At 55.2% G+C, this 20,064-nt stretch overlaps 1 protein-coding gene across 1 annotated transcript; it reads right to left on the reverse strand.

The window, feature by feature from the left end:
• Window positions 1-4,510: 4,510 nt before the first annotated feature.
• Window positions 4,511-10,460, reverse strand: FAM3D (FAM3 metabolism regulating signaling molecule D). The gene is made up of 10 exons (XM_054216206.1): window positions 10,230-10,460; window positions 9,451-9,517; window positions 8,599-8,706; window positions 8,290-8,310; window positions 7,497-7,620; window positions 7,194-7,252; window positions 6,755-6,805; window positions 5,329-5,413; window positions 5,059-5,185; window positions 4,511-4,836 (listed from the first exon to the last, which is right to left on the reverse strand). Exons 2-10 carry the CDS (start codon window positions 9,461-9,463, stop codon window positions 4,747-4,749), a joined length of 678 nt encoding a protein of 225 aa, XP_054072181.1. The 5' UTR covers window positions 9,464-9,517; window positions 10,230-10,460; the 3' UTR covers window positions 4,511-4,746.
• Window positions 10,461-20,064: the final 9,604 nt, after the last annotated feature.

The following is a 20,064-nucleotide window of genomic DNA, read 5'->3' on the forward strand; positions in this document are numbered from 1 at the left end:
AAAACTGTCTCGGAGCTTTTTGGGGCTGCCAACGAGCGGAGGGTGAGCTGGCGTGACAGGAGACCCCGAGCTCCCGGGAGCCTTTCAAAGCCAGGCCATTCAGTGCCGGGCTGCGGCGGGATCGTGGTGTTTCGGGAAGAGGAAGCAATGGGGAAAGCTGTCTAAAAGCTGCCCAGTCTGGGGGTTGGGAGGCCGGTGGAGATCGCTTTGAATGCAGCGGGGCTGGACGGGGTGGCGCTGAGCCAAGCCTGACCTAACCAGCTTATTCCCCTGCTTTCGGTAATGCCCGTACAAATGCGCTGAGGCCTGAAGGTCGCAGCCGCGTGAGCAAAGGTCTGGGGATTAGCTGTGGGCAGAGCGCGGCTCCTCCCAGGTCTGCTGCCGTAGCCCTGAGCCCCGGGAACCACCGTGTGCTGGAGCCAGCGCGGCATTGGCACCTCGGACGGGTGAGGAGAAACAGGGGGCTGGCTGGGAGCATCACCTCCTGTACCTGCTGCTTCTCTGAGGTCCAGGAAAATAGTGGAATGTTTGCTTGTCCCACATCAGCACTGATTTTCGTCCCGGGTGTTGGTAACACTGGCCAGTGGGTTGCTTTTATGCCTGTCTCCCCTGCAGCTCTGTCTGGCTCCGGTTTTGGTGGAAAGCCCAGCAGGTTTGCAAACTTCTGCAAGGCACCTGCTATGGATGTGTGCACACCTCTGAAGGTCACAGACCCTGCCCGGCTGAGCATGCAGGGTCCCACCTGGGGCAAAGGGTCACTGCTGTCCCTGTTGCAATAGAAGTCACTGACCTAGTGTGGTACGCGAGTGCGTTTCTCTTAGCGGTGGGGGACAAGCTACGTAAGTCTAATACCAGATCAGGGCATCACAACTGAATGTCGATGATGCGCGTCTAGGCGCCGACATCGTCAGGCATCACCGCAAAATGACATCTAACAGCATCCTCAGCACAACCTCTCTAGCCGCCTCCGCTCGGCTCTGACTCCGTAAAGCCCCATTTCCTTTCGGAGCTGTCTGACCGCTGTCCCCGGGGAATTTGTGGGAGAGGGAGATGCGCGTGGGTGCTGTGGGACCTGCCCCGGCTCCTCCCCATCGTGGCAGGGAACTGGCAGCAATTCACAGGCTGAGAAATACTTGGGGCTCGGTCTGCACCGCATCTGTGGGAGACAGTCCCCAGGCTGCCGGATGCGCTTGGGGCAAGCCTGATGTTTCTCCCCAGAAAGCCAGACTTTGCCTGTCCTAACGCAATGCTCTGATCCCCTCGTCCCTGTCCTGAAATCCCCCGCAGGCCCCGATGCTGAGCCCATCAGGTGGAATTACTTAATCCAGCCCTGACAACGGGCGCCCGCACCCAGGAGCGGCTCCCTCCCCGCTAATCCCTGGCTGCCATCAGCCGCCTCAGAACGCGCGGGGCAAAACAAGCCACACATGAGCGGACGGTGCCTTCTCCATCATCCTGCCACCGCTTCAGCAGCCCCCAATAAAACTGCCCCGTTACCTTTTTCCCGTGAGCCGCCCCCATGGTCCGACGTGCCGGCTGTGCCCTGCTCACCCGGGGCGTGGGACCGGCCGGTTCCCCGTGGTCACCAGCCCCGTTACTCCCGGGGGGATGAGCGGCCGTGCAGCTCCCAGCCCCTTGGCGGCCGCTGCGGGGAGACGTGGGTGAAATCCAGCCTGTCTGCAGCGGGGTCGGGCGGGAAAGCTTGCTTTTCCTCCCTTCTCCTAGCACGTGGAGAACTCATTTTCTTCGTGCACCTAACGGCTGGCTCGCGCCCAGGCTCTGCCCGGGCACAAAGGCAGCTTTCATACTGCGGATGCCCAGTTTCTAAGCCAGGATCCGTATTTTGAGAGGCTGTGGGAGATTACAATAATTGCACTTGACAGGGCAAGATGTCACAGGACACGGATTCGCCCGGCTGCGGGGCCCTGGCACCCGTCGGTCTTTGCCTGTGGCATCCTTCCTTGCTGCTGCTTTGCCGAAATAAACCCCTACCCCCCAAATAAGTCAGGATTATCCCTCTGCTACCCGCCTGCAGCCTGGCTCTTGGCTCCTGTGGCAGCACTGGGTTTTGCAAACTTTGCTCCCACAAATGCCCCGGGCTGCCCGTTTGCTGCCGGAGCCCACCATGGCCCCTGGGGAGCCCAGGTTACCCGGAGCTGTGTCCTGGGGGGGCCGGGCAGCTCAGGGCTTGTGTTCACTGAAGTCTCTGGGGGACGCGGCACTGTGAAAGCCAGCCAGGTAGGTGCCTGTCTCTGCAGTGATGCAGCTTTTAAAATGCCAAGGTACTAAAGAAAAAATTAATTTGGGGATCGCTGTCCCCGCACCCACCGCTCTTTTCAGATCTTTTAAAAAAAAAACGAGCAAGTTAAATTTGACTCCTGAAGTCATATTTATGCCCCCGCCTCCCAGATTCTGGACTTTTGAAAAGCTCCGATTTATTTATTGGGACACAGCGACTTCGGCAGGAATGGCTCTTCAAAACACTGGCTGTTGATTAAGGTCCCTGCACAGGAGTTGCACTTTCAGCTCTCCCTATTTCTTTGAAATAGCGATGTACCTTAGTAACTGCTCCGTGATGGATTCAGAGCTCGTTTCAACCGTCTGTAGCATGCTGAAACGTAAGTTTCCTTTGTTTTGGCTTTAAACCAGCTTTCTGATGTGCATTGCAAAGGGCGAGGAAGAGTTTCCTGCAGCTGAAAGGGGCTGGTTGTTTTCTGGGCTGCAGCCGATGCCGGGTGCTGGTTCACCCCATGCAGCCGCCTTTACAGCTCTTAGGCTGTTTTCGGTTTGGCTTGCGAGCGAATCTAGATCCTTTGAGGGGGCTTAAAATAGTTGGCATATTTATGCTGGCAGCGCGGCGGGGCTGTGTGATGTGAGGGCTGTTGTGTCTGTTGCGTTGTGTTATTTCTCGCTGCTGCCGCGGGTAGGGATGATTCAGCGCCGGGGATTAACCGCTGCTGTTGCAGCAGATTTAGGGTTTAATTTATGGCAGAGGCTTCCTTCGGTGCGGTCAGGTGCACGTTAAGAGCGCAGGAGGATAAGCTGGGATAAAATACTACAGCTATCGGGGAATTCCTCTCTGATGGCTCTTTTGGAGTTTTGTTTCAGTTTTGCCTTTGGAAGTTCTTATAGGTGTTACACAATTTATTTTTTGATTATTTTTTTTTTCCTTGTTTATGTTGCCTCGCTGGTTTTGGATGGTGGTGTGCTGGGTTTTGGATCCAGGGTTTTGGATCCAGCGTTTCATCCTAAGGCGGCTGGCGCGGGACAGGCTGTGTCTCTTCCTGGCCTTATTCTGCCAGTGCTCCTCACTTCTGCTCCCCTGGGGTGACCCGAGGGCTCAGATAACCCGCGTGAGCCGCCTGTTAGAAGCTGTGCTGGGGCAAACCCTGCAGAGGCAGAAAAGGCTGTGCCAGGATTGTCTCGTTACCCTGCACGACTCCAAGCGCTCCAGCAGAAATGCTCCACCCTCACGTTCTGCAAAACTCTTTAAAGAACGGGGAAAACCCAGATACAATCAGAGGAAATCAAAGTCTGTGTATGATGCAAATTTATCCGTGACCATGACAACAGATAAACCCGGGCCATTGCAGCTTATGAGACCTCAGCGGTGCTGGCACTCGGGGAGGCTTTGGGCACAGATGGTGCTTGGCTGAAGGCACCCAGACACGAACGGGGGGCAGATGCTCCCCCAGGACCTCCTCGGCGTTGGGCAGCAGCATGGGAACCACGCTGGAAGGGAGGGCTGCAGGGCTTTGCCGGCTTGCATTTGGGCAGGGATCTCTCCTCTCCCGGCGGTGTTGGCCGGCCCTGGGTCGGGGTGCAGCTCCCGGAGCAAAGCGGGCGTGTGGGTGCCCACAGTGAGGTGCCAGCCCGGGTGTGTTGTATCCCTCCAGACCGATGCTGGCTCCGGCTCTCCTGGTAAAAGGCTCCCACCTATTGGTTATGCTGCACAACTTCAGCTGCCTGAGGAACTTGCACATCCCTCCCTCCCTCTTTGAGGGCAACGTCAGGTTGGCACATCCCTGGCATTACCCTGACCTTTGATGCGGATGTGCCGTGTAGGACTTAGCTTGGATTTAATCCAGGATTGATGCAACCAGTTGGGGAAATGCTTAGGTCTGCAAATATTAACCTACTTTGCTGCAAGCCATCCCTGTGGCCTTCTGGCCTATTGCAGCTGTAGGAGACAGCGCGGTAGGAATTTGGTAGGAGCTCCAGGGGGAAACCACCGAAGTCTGAGCATCCCCAGGGATGAGTTTGCCCTGTGCCATGTGGGGAGGGGGAGCACCCGTGTGCAGCGCCGTGGGATGGGTGATGGTGATGCCTGGCTGGGGGCAGAAGATGTGGCATGCTGTGCCTGCAGGGAAAAGCATGGTTTATGCTTGAAAATGGAAGTGAGAAGGCAGTGTTTTATAATTAGATATCTTATTTAAGAAATCTGAAAAACCTTCCTACAAAGTTTTTTGTTTAAGGACAGAAACATTGAATAACCTAAATTGACACATAAATGAGGACAGCTCGTCTGAAATGCGTCTGGGCATTTGTTCAGGCTCTGCAGGCTCTTGTACAGCTCTTCTCCAAGTCCTGTGCAGCCCCTGCTCGGAAACAGCGGGTCCCTGGGAGCAGGCAGCCACCGTTGGGCCGTGTGACCGGGCGGTGGCGGGGCCTGGGGTCGGTGCGGTGGGGCTGGTGTCCCTGTGAGACTGGTGGCAACTGCCCTCCGTGGCAGGCTGGGGCTGGATGCTAATGCATCTTCTTGGGGGTACAGCCCTCCATCTCCAGCATCTCAGGCCAGCCCTCATATTTATTTGTTTTCTGATCATTTTTGATGTGCTGCAGGAAAAAAAGAGAGAGAGAGAGAGGGGAAAAAAATGAATGAGGAGGTTGGTGGCGCAGCACAAGTTTGCATCGTGGCAAAACTTGCAGCTTGGCTTGACGTGGGGGATAACACCGCTGGCCCACATCTTCTGCAGAGAGGTAGGTGAGACGTGGCTCAGGAGGTGCTATGAAGAGGATGGGAGCCTGCAGAGCTGGTGGCAGGGGAGGGCCATGTACCTCTTCAAAGGGGCTCTTGTTCTTCATCCCCTTGGCTCCCAAGAAGATCCAGTTGTCCCGGAAGCCCAGCTTCTTCACATGGTTGCTGCCCAGCTCCACAAAACGTGCCCGTACTTTGTTATTCATCCTGAAAGAGGGTGAGAGGGTGTTAGTGTGGTGCCAGGTGAGTGTCCTCTCCCGTCCCCTCTCTGCTGCTGGCAGCAGCACCTCCAGCTCCCCACAGCTGCAGGTTTTTGGGGAGCCAGGTGTTGCTCCCACGGCCAAACTCACTTGGTGGCAGGGTCATCGTAGCTGGCTGTCAGCACGATGGTGCCGGTCTTGATCTCTTGGAGGAAGGCATCCAGTTTGTTAACGTCTGGGAGAGAAGAGCATTAGGGAAAGAAAAAGGGATTTAGCAGGGGCTGCTGCATGGCAGCTGGGGGAACCTCCCCTGGGTGGGTGGGAAGTATCTTGGCTGTGCCAGTGCTAGCTGGGATTTGGCGTCGTGAGTCTGGGGAAGGATGGTCTCCCAGATGTGGCATTCCCCATCTTGTGCTCCCACATGGGTTCTCCTGCAGCGCCCGGGGCTGCCGCTTTCCTCCTGCCGGTACAACTGCAGGGGGGAATTTGCTCACTAAAGTTTGCTCGCTCCCTGTGAGATCTCGTTGCCTGAATTCGATCCCAACACAAGAAATGAACCCCCTCGGCCGCAGAGCTGCCTGCCCTGCTGTCATGCCTTCGACTGTGTAGTGGGAATTATTCCTCATCCCACATCCCTGGGATGCTCGAGTCGAACGCCCCATCTAGTGGCACAGGAGCCGACTGCTGTCTCCTTCCCAGTGCCTCTCCCACCCGTGCGTCTCGCTCACAAACTCAGCCTGAAACCTCCTGATATTGGTGTTCCTCCTTAAAACTCTGGCGTTACTAAGCATAGGTTGCAAAACCAAAAAGCAGAAAGTGGATGGATCCCTGGGGAAGGCTCAAACAGCAAAGGGTAAATCAAAAGCACCGCAGTGGTGTCTTTAGCATGTGGTTTTGAGGAGTCCTGCCATAACTCTGGGGAGTTTGGTAACAGCTTTGCAACAGTGGTGGGATTACAGCATCCTGCAGGTCAGTGCCAGCCGGGCTGTGAGCGGGTGCTGCCCCGGCTCAGGGCATCTTGCTGTTAGGAAGATTTGTTTTTTTGAAGCTGGCAGCACAGGGATGTGGTCTTTGCTGTCACCAGGCTCTGCTCCCTGTGCCCAGCCTGGCTGGGGCTGGGGGCCACATCTCCCCTGCCGTGCCCTGAGCTCATCATTTATCCTCCTGTGAAAGCCAGGGAAACAAGCTGCTGCTCGGATAACACCAGCATTCAAAAACCCAGTTGAAAGTTGCAAAATCTCAGGATTAGTGTAACTACCTGATCTCAGAAAGTAACCTCTCTCAGGTCTCAAGTGCCCTGGTTTATTCAGTTTAGTGGAATTATGTTTTGCAGGCTATTCCGTGCACGTAAAAGGAGCGAGAAGCCAACCTTGGATGTGGATGCGTTAGGAGGACTCCAGGTTCAACAGCCTCAGGGAAAGCCGAGCTTTTACCACCTGAGCTGGCAATCCTGATCAAAGTCCACTAGACTTTATCTTAAATACACGCCAGAGGAATAGCCTAAGTGGCCGTCAGCCTGCAGTGCCGGTGTGAGCCCTGGCTGGGAGCCCCTGAGCAGCAAAGCGACCGCACTTACCTCCGGAGTACATGTCGAATGCGCCCGTTTTCAGGAGCTTCCCGTCTGTTCCTGAAAGGTTAAAATTCAAGACAGAGCACAGTGAGTTTGCACTGGGGTGGCTCTAGGCTTTGCCTGGCCACCGGCTTGGGGTTCCTGCTGCAAAAGGCTTTGCTCTTCCCTCAGTCTGTCATATTTGCTGCGATGGCAAACGCGTTGCTTGGTGGAGTTCACGGAGCCATCGCGCACGACGCAGGTGGGTTTGTTCCCATCTCCCTGGCAGTGCTTGCAACCATCATTGTGGCTGTGCACCCCGTGGGACACCTGACTGATGTGTTTTTGGCTTAGCCACGGTGCCTGGGACAGGGTCCCCAGTGGCCTGTTCCCTCCCTGGGGAACCAGGGAGCAGGGAGGGGGACCCCGGGCATGGGGAGAGGGGGGTTAGTGCCCCCTGACTCACCGTTCACCAGCGCGATGTTCAGGCCTCTGCCAATGTTGTTTTTCACGCTGCTCATGAGGCTGGAAAGGAAAGCAGAGAGCACCAGTAAGTGCAGGGATGCCCTGGAGGTGCTGGCGCCAGTGAAACTGTGATGGGGCAAAGCAGTCGCAGACAGCAAAATATCCCCGTAAGCGGCAGCAAAGAAAACTATTTCCAAATTTTTTTTTTTTAACCACAAACGCGCTGTGATGGCCATCAATGTGCTTGGCGGGGGCCAAACGTGCCCTGTTCAAGCCCAGGCCATCCCTGCCCTGTGCTGCTCACATCCTGTCGTCGAAGCAGATGGAGGGTCCCACCACGTTTGCAGCGCCGCTGATGATCTTGAAGGCAAAATAGTTCGGTGGGCAGCTCTTCTGGTTCCCGCACTTGTGCCGAGGTGGCTGCTGGCCTGCAAGGGAGGAGTGGAGCTGGAAGCCATGGCGTTGGCCCCAGGGGGGGACACCAGCTGTGTCCTCAAGGGGCTGAGCAGGGCTGTCACTGGGGCACATTGGGCCACTAAGGGGGCAACACCTGGACCAGCTTCTCGCATGAAGGAGACTTGTCCTGGGGCTGGGACAAGCTTCTTGTTTGAGGTTTATGGTGCCAAGACGTGGGGTGGGATGGGCTGGCCGGCGTGCCAGGTGCCACCCCGGGTGTGAGCAGCAGGACGGCACAGCTGATGCCATGGGGATTGCAGAGGGCTGTGTGCCAGGGAGCGTTCGGAGCTCATTCAAGGCCAGCTTCTTGCGACTTTTTCTGCCCAGAGCTTCCCTGTTCTTGGCCAGGGCAGGGACCTGTGTCACGCTGCCCAGACCAGGGCCTCTGACCCGTGCCCTGCTGTAGTCTGTGGCCCAGGGGTGCTTCTGCTGGGGCAGGGGGATCGTGTGAGTGTTTGTGTGCTTGCAGAGCCCACCAAAGGCACTGCTGCTGTGTGCAATAATGGAGTTTTCCTGCGTTTGGGAAGGTGGGGTTTTGCCTTGGGAAAGGGGCTCTCAAGGACAGCTATTGCTCTTCCGCCATTGCCCTCAGCCCCGGAGAGGTGTTGCATGATGGAGATGAAGACGAGAGCAGTACTCACTTCTGACCTTGTTGGTGACACCTGTGGGTACGAAGCAGGAGGGTTAGACACCCCGGAGAGCTGCTGGCTCTTCCCCAATCCGTCCATCTGAAACCTCTCGCCATGGCTGTGAGCATCCCCAGAGCTACCTGCCCCAGTGCAGCTTCCCACTGCGCTGGTCCCTCCCTGCCCTGATGGTCACAGCTGCAGGCTACAGCCTTGGCCAGTGCCAATGTTCGTGGCAACTATATGCATCTGTGGGGTCTGGCTTGCAATGGGGCCACCCACACCCTCCCTCCGGACCCATCCGCACCCCCACCATCACCTCACCCAGCCAGCTCCGCAGGCTCATGAATTTCCCGCTGTGATCGAAGTATGCCTGCATGATGAACCATGTGCCCAGCAGCGTGATGAGCAGTACCAGGATCCGAATGACGCCTGTGAGGGGTGGGAGAGGAGCCAGGTGAGAGCAGCAGCAGCAGCGTGGGCCGGGGACTGGACCATCCCTCTGGCTTCTTGGGGACTTGGTCCGTGTGTCCCCAGGTTACCCAAGCACAGGGTGGCAGCCAGTGCTTGTGTGGCATGCTAACCCTCCTTCCTTCATCCTCTGCTAACCCTCCTTCCTTCATCCTCTGAAAGGACTCTGGATCTTTTAATCAATATCTGTAGGCGTGTGGAGATGTTCAGATAGGCATTGCCCTTCTACTGGGAGGCACTATTCGTATTTCTCTCTGCATTAAAGTAAATCTGATAATTAGTTACAAAGCTATGTAAATCCAAATATTTCTTACATTCCCAGCGCTGGGAAGGCTGCTATCCCCCAATTAGTCACTAGCTACAGCTGAGCAGCTGCTAATACAAATGTGATTGGCATTTGGCTTTAAAGCAGCGCTCATCGGAGCAAAACGTTCCAGTCCTGCACGGAAAGAGAGTAGAAAAATATACTTCTATTGCAGCTGAATGGCTCTTATGGAACCAGGAATGTCTCAATAGCCATCTCTTCCCAGCCGCAGAGGGTTTCACTGGGAAAAATACAATAGGTTGAAATCTACACAAATCTTTTAAAAACCTTATAGAAAGGCCCTTGCCCATGGCGCTGGCAGGGGAAGCTCAGGGTACCCTGGAAGAGAGCGGCAGAAAGAACTGTAGAAAAATGGACAAAGTAAATGTCTCCCTTCTTACCTGTCACCCGCATGGTGGTGGGGAGAGAGAGCCCAACCGAGGGGGTGGGACACAGTCACAAGTCACCCTGAGGACAAAGAAGGAAATACCATAAAGCCTACCTGCAACCCACCTAAGCCAGGCAGGTATTAGATGAAACAATAATTGCTATGTTTAGGCATATTCGCAATCACTAAGAGGTCACCAAACACGTATAAAGTCCTAACAGGCACATGTGCTTGGTGCCACCCTGGCATTGAAGTCCTGGCTCCCGTATGGTGGAGCAGGCTGCCCCGATGAAGATTACTTCATTTTTAAGCCTCTGAACTCTTCGCTGTGGCTGTCTGCTGCCCTGTGCCTTCCCGTTCCACATCCTTCTCTCAGTAACGCTTTTCTATTGCTGTGAGCTCAAGGAGCACATTTTCAATCATGGCTTTGCTGCATCTTATTCTGATTTCCTTCTGTGATTATGCAAAGCAGGTTTCAGATATTAGGAGCTGCAAAATGCCGTCTGAGGACAAGCTGCGACTTGGCCTGGCCCAGTCAGAGGAATCTGCGGGAACAAGGTTGTCCTCCTTAAAACCAGACAGGGAAGGGTGTCCCTGCCCAGGGCTGGGGGGCTGGAACTAGATGATCTTTTAATGTTCCAGCCCAACCCAAACCAGTCTATGATTCTACGATGATTTCCTACCCAAGCGAGTCTGTCTGCCCCCCTCCCTCCCACTGCCAGCCCTGATGGATGGAACAGGCACCTCCCACCCCACGCACCGGGCTCCTGGGGGCTGGGGACCCACTCCTACCTGTGAAGTTTGGGGATGCAGCCTGGTGAACGTCCGTCCTGGAAACCACCCTGGAGTCCTAAGGCGAATTGTCACCTGTGAGACGTGTGCTCAGAGTTGAAGAGCCAAGTATTAACTAAAGCAGCCCTTTCGTGAGGCTCGGCATAGAAAAATCTGTAAAAAAGCTGTGCTGAGAGTTGCTTTTCCTCTTTGAAGGGTAAATAAGGAGCAATGGATTGTCGCAGGGCTGGGCTGAAAGTTGATTTCAGGCTGCTGCGTCACGAGGAAGAAGAGAACTTTGCCTCCTGCCCAGCCCTGCTGCAGGTCCCTCCCAGGGCTTGACTTCAGGGAAAGTGCCCGTGGCCACGTGGTTGACCGTGGCCATGGAATGTCCTCCCTCGGGTGCCCTGGCATCTCCCGTGGTGGGGTGTTCCCCTTTTTGCTTCCCCTGCACCCTGGGGTAAGTTGCAGCATCGCTGTATGAGGCTTTTAGGCAGCCTTAAAAACAAAGAGGAAACCAATCCGCGCTGCAGGAGGAAAGTTGCCGCTTTCCTGCTTGGCCTCAGACCCTGGAGGGAGTTTGCAGCGGGCCAGGGTGGCCGGTGCCTGGCGGAGCGGCTGTCGGAAGCTGGAGCCCAGCACTGCTCCCCACGAGGCCCCTCCACAGCGGCAAGGAGGAGCTGCCGAAGCCGCTCCGGCGGGAGCTAACGGCTTCCCATGGGAGCGTGGCCTCATGGCTTATCTGCATTTTAAAGGAAACCTTGGAAGGTATTTGTGTACCCTCCTGGATAACGGCAGTGTGGTTTTGATAGCGTATCAGCCCAGTGCACTTGCTTCCCAGCAGCATCTCAGTTCTCTCTGCAGCTGCTCCTCCCCGGGCTGAGTGGCCGTGAGCAGGGATCTGTCTCCGCAGGAGGCGGCACAGGGGTCCGCAGCCCACGCAGCCCTCCCCTGTGCCACCTTGTCCTGGCCCATCCCAGCCCCCCGGCACGGTATCCCTGAAATGGGTTTTAACCTCATGTCAGAGCTGACGTGAAAAAGCCCATTTCACTGAGGCAGTGGAAGAGCCAGAGACCTGAAAATGGGCAGTTTAAAGGTTTTGGAGCACGGATACTGCCCGCGGCTGGATCTGGCAGGACGGCACCAGGCTCCTGTCTTTTGTTCCTTCCAGCATGAAGTTTTGCTTTTTAAATGCAAGGAGCCTGTCCCGCGGCTGGCTCCCCAGCCCAGTGCCTCACCTGGCGGTGGGTGTGATGGGAGCAGCAGGGCAGTCCTTAAAATCCCCCTTGGCACGTCGCAAAGTCTTCGAAACTGGTATCAGTTTGCTTTCGGAGCTTGTCGAGTTCCCCTTCAATTCCCCCGAGCAGAGCCTGGAGCTGGGCAGGGTTCAGACCAGGGCCGTGGCTTGGACACAGTGAGCGGAGCAGAACTCCCCTGGGTTTGCAAATCCGTCCCTGTTTGTCCCTGCCGCTGCGGGGGACACCGGCCTCACCAGGGCCCGTCACACAGTGCTCTCCTTTGCCAAATGTTTTTTTTTTTTTTTTTTCCTATGCACATATTGATTTCATTGCAGAGGAAGAGAAATGGAAAAATAAAATGATAAACTTTACTGCTTTAGAGAGTAATTTAATTATTGGGCTATTTATCTTCACCTTAATCCCGGGTAAAATTTATTGGGCAAAGTCCCTGGATTGCGAAATTCCTGGAACCTAACTGTCTTACAAGAGGGTAGCTCTCTCCTGGGATTTTCATGATATTCTCTTTTAATCGTTCAGAATGATTTTTTTTTTGTTGGCCAAGACTGTGATGGAAAAAAAAGGCTGTATTCTGGCATCTGCCAGAGAGCGACAGGAGAGGCAGAAAGGAAGGAACTGTGGTGGGTGATAAACAGAGTTATTTGTCTAATAAACCTGAAACCTATTTGCTTAAAAAACGTTCCAGGAACAAAAAGGTTCTCAGACAAATACTGCTAAAGAGCTTCATGGCGTTGTAAGGCGAAACTCCACCCCGAGCCCGCTCAGGACTGAAGTGCCGCTCGGCAGCGCTGAATTATGGCTGCCAAGAGGAAGCCCAGGCAGATTGCTGCCCTCCCAGGGAGGGTCTCTGGGATGCGGTGGGCAAATGTGCCTGTTTCCTTCCAGCACCAGAGGAAAACTTCACCTCTCTTCCCCAGAAACTTCTGGCATTGTTGGTTTTGGTTTGTTTTGGCTTTTTTCCTGCTTTCGAGCCCCACACATCTGTCTCTCTCCCAGCAGCAGGTCCCTGACCACGCTCGAGCCTTCATTTTGGTGCAGGGGTGGGGATGCGGCTCCAAAGAGGGCGGCTGCCAGATGTCACCCGTGCCCCCACCCAGCGAGTCACTGCTCCAAAAATCCGGGGTTTTCTCTGAAACCGAATGCAGGGGTGCAGAATACGGGCCAGTGCAGGATGAGTTCACATCCCCTCTGTGTCCAGGGCTGGTCCCACCACAGGGGAATGGAGGATGCAATGATGCCATTTTTAGTCTTGAAAGGCGTCAATCCGACTGAGCTTTGCGGAGTTACTCAAGCAGAGAATGCTGTTTGCCAGAGGGCTTATAAATTCCTCAGCTGATAAAAATGCTTGGCCAGCTGCTGCACCCGCCAAAGGGCTGGAGAGGGCATCTTACGGTGAGCCCCCCCCCAGCACAAGTCAATCATTAACTAGGGTGAGGCCTGATCCTGAAACGGAAGCCAACCAGGATGCAGGTGGTGGCGGGCAGGGGCGCGGGGCTGGGGCCAGCTGCGGTGGCAGGACCGCAGCCAAGGTGGGACGGGACACCTGGAAGTGCCGCTGGGGAAGCTGGGCCGTGGGGCCGGTGCAAAGGGCACGGGCTGGTTCCAAGGTGGGACGGGACACCTGGAAGCGCCACCGGGGAAGCCGGGCCATGGGGCCGGTGCAGAGGGCACAGGCTGTTTTCAGTGGCTGCTGCGGGTGCATCCCTGCCCGCTGCCTGCCACTGGGCTGGCACGGCCCATGCGACACTTGGCTGCCAGAGGAGCGTCACCCATCCATGGCTGCCACCGATTCGGTCCCTTGTTCTTTTATTTGTTGTTGGCAGCCGCTTGTCCAGCATTCTGTACACGTCACTGAGCCCAAAGGTAAATCACTGCCAGCTCCCCTCTCCCGTGAGGTTTCCCCCAAGCAGTGAATCGAGAGCTGTGGCAGCGGTGAGAGATGGAGGGGAGCGATCTCATCCCCGCTGGCGTGGGAATGGTGGCCAGCAGCTCGGTGGCCATCCCCCGTGCCATGAATTGCAGGCTGTATCAAAGCCACCCGTGCCAAAAGCCCAGGGCAAAAGGAGGGACAGTCGGGCTGGCAGCAAGCTGGCTGCTGGGAAGAGGCTGAGGGCCCAGGGGCAAGCGTGGGCTGCGCAGTCGTCATTCCACTGGGCAGCCGCGGCAAAAGGCTCTGGTTTTTAGTGATTGCACAGACGGGAGGACCTGAAATGCAATTTTTTGGCAGCTAGCAAAGCCCTGGGTGCCAGCACCCTGAGGGCTCCCGGTCGGTGCCTGGGAGGTGTCCCGGCAGTCGGGGCTGTGCGCTGGAGCGCTGCATAGGGAACACCCTGCAAATCCATCCAAAGCCATGCTAGATACAGGGGGTCTGACCTGGACCACGCATCACGCAGCTGATTCTACCACATATCGCACAACAGGTGGAAACATGGACTTAAACCTTGCTGTTAATACGGGTAATTCATTAATCCTATGAAACCTGCACAGCTGCACCCCGCAGAAAGGATGCCAGCGCATGGGGTCTCTCCTTCACCTGCACACTATGAGAGGGAGGAACAACTAAAACCCTCCCTGTGTTACCCTCTAAACTGCCAGCAAGTCAAAAGAAAAGCGCTGCAGAAGGGCATTATTCCTGCCGTGCTCTAGAAACCCCATTTCCGTGAGGCGGTGGGGACAGGACAAGCCTACCTACCTCTCAGCGTCCCGGGCACGCCGTCCCTCTTGGCAGGCTGCGTGGGTGTCGGGGCATCCCGGCGAACTGGTGCTTGGCGGTGTGGCTGCCCAGCCTGGCACAGCATTTCATGACTCACGGCACCTCCCCAAAACTTATCTCGCTTCCCAGCACGGGGCTGGGCATCCCCGCGTGCCGCCCAAACGGCACAGTGACCGGCAGCGGCTGGGAGCAGCTGTCCCACGGGAGGGGGGGGAAAAAGGCATTGCTGTGGCTGTGAGCTCAGGCGTTTCCTTTGGAGGTTTTCCCTGCTGTGGCACTCGCTTTTTTTTGCCGTATCAGAAGAGGAAAAGCTTTCCCGAGGTCCGGAGGCCCGAGCCCTCTCCACTCGCACGAAGCCAGCACACGGGCAGCGTGGCTGGCGGAGGGTGCTGCAACCCGAGCGGTTGGGCACGAAGCCAGGACTAGTGTCCCCCGGCATGGGGCAAATGCAGAATAACCCGATCGGGTGGGTTTTTCCCCCCCCGGGCTGTGCTGTACGTGTGCGGGCTGGCCCCGCGCGCCACTTGACTGCATCTCGTTTGCAGGAGGCTGGAGGTTCCCGTCTCAAATAAGCATTTCTTTATCCAGCAACAGTCCTGAACTCCAAAGGAGTCCTCAGTTAACTGTAGAGATATAGATTTAGGCCTTTTTCTTTTTAATCATTTATTGTTATTATTATGTTTCTGAAGGAAGAAATCGCTCCTTGGAGACTCCCGCTCTGCAGTTAGCGCCAGAGGTTCCATACATTTTCCAAAGCTGAACCTCCTTTACCTGGCAGCCGAGAACAAAAGCATTCCCACTCGTTTTTCCTTTTTCTTTTCCGCTCCCATCACTTGGGTGAACCAAATGGCTTCTCTTGGAGCTTTTAAAGCAATTTTCGGCCAAAAGCCATCAGAGGAGACTTGGGGCCATGTGGCGGAGGGCTGGAGCAGAGCCCCTGTGGGACCGACACTGCTCCATGGGAATTAGTTTAATACCTGAGGGTGCTCTCTGTAGAAAACGCCGCACTGAGCTTTTCTTTGCCTCCCCCCGGTGCTGTTCCCGGGGTGCAGGACGCAGCCGGAGTGCTGGGAAATCGCAGCCTCCGAACCGAAACCTTCCAGACGGGGAGCAGGAAAGCAAACACAGGCCTAGACTTTGCGTTGGGATAATCATTGCCCTCGGAAGGAAATTTTAGTTGCGGTGAGAGTCAGGGCTTAAACAGCGCAGTCTAAATCAGAAACCTCCTCGCTCTCCGGGGAAATATCCTTCCTATTAGTTTGTTTAGCTGCCGGCAATAACTGGCTCGGCTCACTAACGAAGCGCCCCAAGCCCCGGCGTGCTGCAGCGCGTGTCTCTGCTCCGTCTCCCCGCTTCCCCACAGCAAGGGGCTTGTAGCACCCTGGGGGAGGCCTGTTTTGTGATGAGTTTGTCCTCCTGCTTCAAGGGACCTGAGGTCCCCTGGGCCATCTCTGGAGATGGAGACGTTGCTGCTGCTTTCAGAGGAAACAAGCAAAAAACCATCAGCGGGGCTGGGGAGCCGCATCATCCCAGTCAAGAAACCGTGCGTGAACAGCTTCTGCTCTCTGCAACTGCGCATTTCCCCGGCTGTTTTCCCTGGAAACACAGAGGAGGATGAGGAGCTGTGTGCTTTTCTTGCGGGACGTGGCTGCAGCAGAGCCCACGGGCTGGTGCTGGTGTGGGGAGCCCTCGTGTCCTGTCCCCGTGCCCTGGGGTAGCCCAGGTTTTTCCCATCCACTGTGGCACATGGCAGAAAGGTGCTTTTAAATCCCACACAACATTAGTGAATACATCAAATGCTGCGAACAGGGCGTCAGCTTGGGCTCCACTTGGCAAATAATTAACTTGTGCAGTGTAACGGAATTACATCAGTCTCATCTGCAGGCTCCCCCCGGGAGGCTTCTGCAGGATACTGAGAAAGAGAAATTAAGAAAAAAATAATAGATGTGATATCAAAAAGCTGCCAGGCTGGGGAATGAATAATCTGTGGTGCAAAGTCACTGCACGGCGACGAGCACCATGGTAGGAGCAGCGGGAGCGAGCTGGCGGGTGAGGAGCTGCTCTCCCTCCTGCTCCTCCTCCTCCTCCTCCTCTTCCTCCTCCTGCCTTGTGCCGGCGCTGGGTGCAGGGGCCCCTGCGGGACCTCAGCGGATGGTGGGAGCGTTGGGGCACTGGTGGCTCCTGCCAAAAGCCCCAGTGGCTGCAGGACTGTCCCTCCCAGGAGCTCTTTCCTAAGGGAGCTCAGCACCGGGAGGAGGGTCCCCCCCAATGATCCCTTGTCCGTGGGGCTCCACATTGCCCGCAGGGACACGCTGCTTTGCAGGGAGGTGATCACCGGGGCAAATTCATGGCAAATTCTCTTAGGAAAGGTTTGGCCGCTGCCACTTCGCAAACTTTGTCCTGAGAAGTGCTGTGGCTGTGTGGTTTCAGGTTGTTCGTGCCGGGCTAAGCCACGTACGGCAGACGTTAAATGTAGCACCTTTAAAAGGAAACAGTCCTTTGCTTCTCTGTTTATCTAGCGTTAAACCCTACCTGCGTTTCCTGCACGCCATCTGCCACCTGGGAGAGGGCGAGGGCTCCCCCCGCATTCCACCTCCCCGCCTGCATCGCCGTGGGGGATTATTCACCCACCGCAGCCTGCTCCCCGTCTCACCTCTCCTTCCACTTTTGCACAGGTTAACAAACAGCAGCATTTCATTGACCAGGGAGTGAATCACGCCGCCACACTGATAACCCATCCCGCGGGTCTCACCTGCATCCCGGTGACCGAGCACAGCCCGAGCATCGGGGTGAAACGCCAGCGGGGTTCCCTTGTGCCGGATGGGCTGGAAGAAGAAATGCGTGAGGACAAAGTTTGATAGGAGGGATGATAGCGCAATATTGGACAAAAAGGAGGTGAAAAGGCAGTTTGACAAGAGGGGAAGGGTGGTGCTTTGTTGGCAAGGGGGTTTGGTGTGCCAGGTCTCCCCCGGCAGCACGGCGGTGCCGGCTTTTGGGGGTGCTGTTGTGTAGCGCATCCACTGCACCCGCTGCAGCCCTGGCAGCGCAGCTCACTGACGCCGGCTTTGCCGCTAGGAGAGAAAAATAAATAAGGGAAATCATAACCGCTTTCACCATTAGAAATGAAATCAGCTCGTGCAGCGCTAAGCCCCCAGTCTGTGGGCCCAGCACAGCCAATCTGTTTTTATTGTTTTGCAGGACTCCTCTGCAACCGAACGATGACAAATACCAGGAATTAGCGGAGTGTAATTACTCCGTATTAGCTGAATTCACAGTATAGACACAGATCATAAACAGCCATTGATTATTCCTAATTTCCCATTTTTAGCATTCTGAATTGAGGCAATTATGCCTGTCCGAGGCAATTATCTTCTCTTTCAGCCCATCGGGTTCCCAGTCACTGCCCTTCCTTTAAGATACATTTTTACTGCTGAAAAAAAGGACATTTAACACAAATCCCTCCCTGCTTCTGCAACAAAATGTTGCCCCCCTCCCCCCGGCCCCAGGTCCTCAAATCCCTCTGGCTCTGCAGCCCAAAGGTTGCTCCTTTTGCTGCCTGCTGCTTCAAAACACAGAGAGGTGCCCAGTGTGATCTGTGACCCTTGGGCTAATTTCACCCAGGTTCGTTACAGAGGCAATTAGCAGCTCTCAGGGAAGGGGCCTGGGCAGCACCAAAGTGCAATGTCCGTCTCCTGTTGCCGGTTGGTGTCACGCAAGCAGCGCTCGTGTTTTAAGCATCACCTCTTTTTCAAAGCAGGGTTGCAGGCCAGGACATGATTCCCAAATGCTGATTTGCGCCTCCGGTGAAATCGTGCTGGGGCCTCTGTCTCCAGCCCAGTAACGACTGCGCCCTCCCCGGATACGATCTTTGAGAGGGGCTGGTAGAACTCAGTATTTGCTTGTTAGAGACTACAAGAACTATTAAAAAAATGAATGTAGATATAAATTATTAATATTTGCATGGGAAATTTCTAGCCCTATTAGTATCATATCATTAAATTTGTTTCTTACGCACAGGCAGTGATTTCATTACAAAGCGTAGCGGAGCATAATGCCAGCTCTGCAACACTGATTCGGTCAATTAATGATGAGAAGGGGAACGATCCTGTCATTTACCGATGGAAGAGCCTTTGGGACTTCTCCTTTTGCTTTGCACCTAGTAAAAACTGAGGGATGGTGGGCAGCCCCCACCGGCCACATGCTGTGCTCAGAGATGTGCTGGGATGTTTGGCTGTGCCCCCACCACAGGCCACGGGCCCCCGAGATATTGAAGACACTTTGGTCTGACCCACACAGCAATTCTGGCATTTTTCTCTATTTTGACATGATTTGCCCACCCTGGGCTGTGACAGTGCAAAAGGGACAAGGGTCCGAGAAGCCTCTGGGTCTGAAGCACTTCCCGCTGCTGCATCGGGCAGGGAGTTATTTATTCCAGGCAGCGGCTGCAGCCACTGAGCACCAGCAGCAGTTTTTTTATTGCACCCATTCCTAGGACACTGAAGAAGGACTATGCATGCTTCCACCACGCCAGCTTTTTATTAGATATTGCAGGCAGCGGTTAAACTGATTCTTGTCAGCACAAATATAATGCCCAGGGTGATGGGAGCAGCATAAATTGAGGACAAGAGGTGGCGGCTTTTACCGTTGTTCTCAAGAATGCTCTGCTGTTTTACTGCATCGTTTGCTTTTTAATTGGGACGTTTCCCTCTGGCCAGGGGATGTCTTTCCTTTTTTTGCCAATGAGGTGCAATAAATAAATGGGCTAAGACACAGACTCCGAGGGGAGGTGAAGTGCAGAGGGCAGAGCAGTGGCTGCACCAAAGCCCTTTGGATCTCCCCGGTTTGCCACGATGGCACTGATTTTGGTACAGCTGCCCCAAGCTGGGGACACAGGGGCTGTCTCGTGGTGGCGAGGGGTCCGCAGTAAGACAAATCACATAGGTGCTTCATCTATTTGTCACCTCCATTTTTCCCAGAGTACTCGCGTGTTAGCAGGAGGCGACGGTCCTTGGTGCTGGGACACTGGGGTGAGATTATTTCTGGCCAGTTCTGATATGTCTGTGTCATTTAAAAGCAATATTCAAAGCAGCGCACAGTAATCCTGCGCGCCGGGCTGGCCAGATTTGCTTATCAGTTACGGCAGAGCAGGACTATGGGGATGCATCATCTGAATGCTCCAAAACTGCTGCTATTTGCTGTAATTAGGCACAGTGAGCCATTATGGGCTGCCTCATGTGGGGAACAGCAGTGGGACACATGGGGACATCCAGCATGCAAGCCTGCAGGTGGGGACATGGCTCGGGGGGGGTCAGACACTGTCTGGGCCCTTGGCTGCTCTCCCAACCCCTGGGGGAGCTGCTGGCACCTGGTGCTGACAACAGAGGCAGCAAATTGCAGTAAAATATATTGTAGTTATTGACAGATGTATCTTTTCTGATTTGGTGGATGATGTAGAGTGAAGCCCTTGGAGCCGACCCACCATCCTCGCAGGGACTCCTCTTTGGGGGAGAGCACTGCATCCTTGTGAATTTTGTGTAAGCAGCCCATGCTGGTGTGAACACCGTCCCTTGCCACAAAGGTTAGGTGGGGGATATGGTTTCCAGTTGCAACACTATTAAAAAGACAACATGCACACACATCTTGCAGAAAACCAGGAAAGCCACCTAGTTGCAGCTTCCAGGTACAGGTATAGCTCTTTGGGACCGTGGTGAGTTGCCACCCTGCTCAGATGAGTAAAGAAGTGTGGGTAAGCAGGTAAACCCACCGGCATAGGTGGTAGGTACCTTGGAGCAATATAACAGCCCTCTTGCCTTCGGGAGCTGTTGCACAGGGTTGGGATTTGGAGCCGAAGGCAAAGTACGTTGACTCTGGTCTCGCTGAACCTGGT

This window comes from Rissa tridactyla, chromosome 10, assembly GCF_028500815.1.
Source record: "Rissa tridactyla isolate bRisTri1 chromosome 10, bRisTri1.patW.cur.20221130, whole genome shotgun sequence".
Lineage (NCBI taxonomy): Eukaryota > Metazoa > Chordata > Aves > Charadriiformes > Laridae > Rissa > Rissa tridactyla.

What these genes read in the sequence shown, in the direction of transcription:
- FAM3D (XM_054216206.1), bottom strand. An exon ending in TGTCACCAACAAGGTCAGAA is followed by an intron (nt 7,621 to 8,289) that starts GTGAGTACTGCT and finishes CCTCCCTTGCAG; the next exon opens with GCCAGCAGCCACCTCGGCAC. An exon ending in ATTCGACATGTACTCCGGAG is followed by an intron (nt 5,414 to 6,754) that starts GTAAGTGCGGTC and finishes CTTCTCTCCCAG; the next exon opens with ACGTTAACAAACTGGATGCC.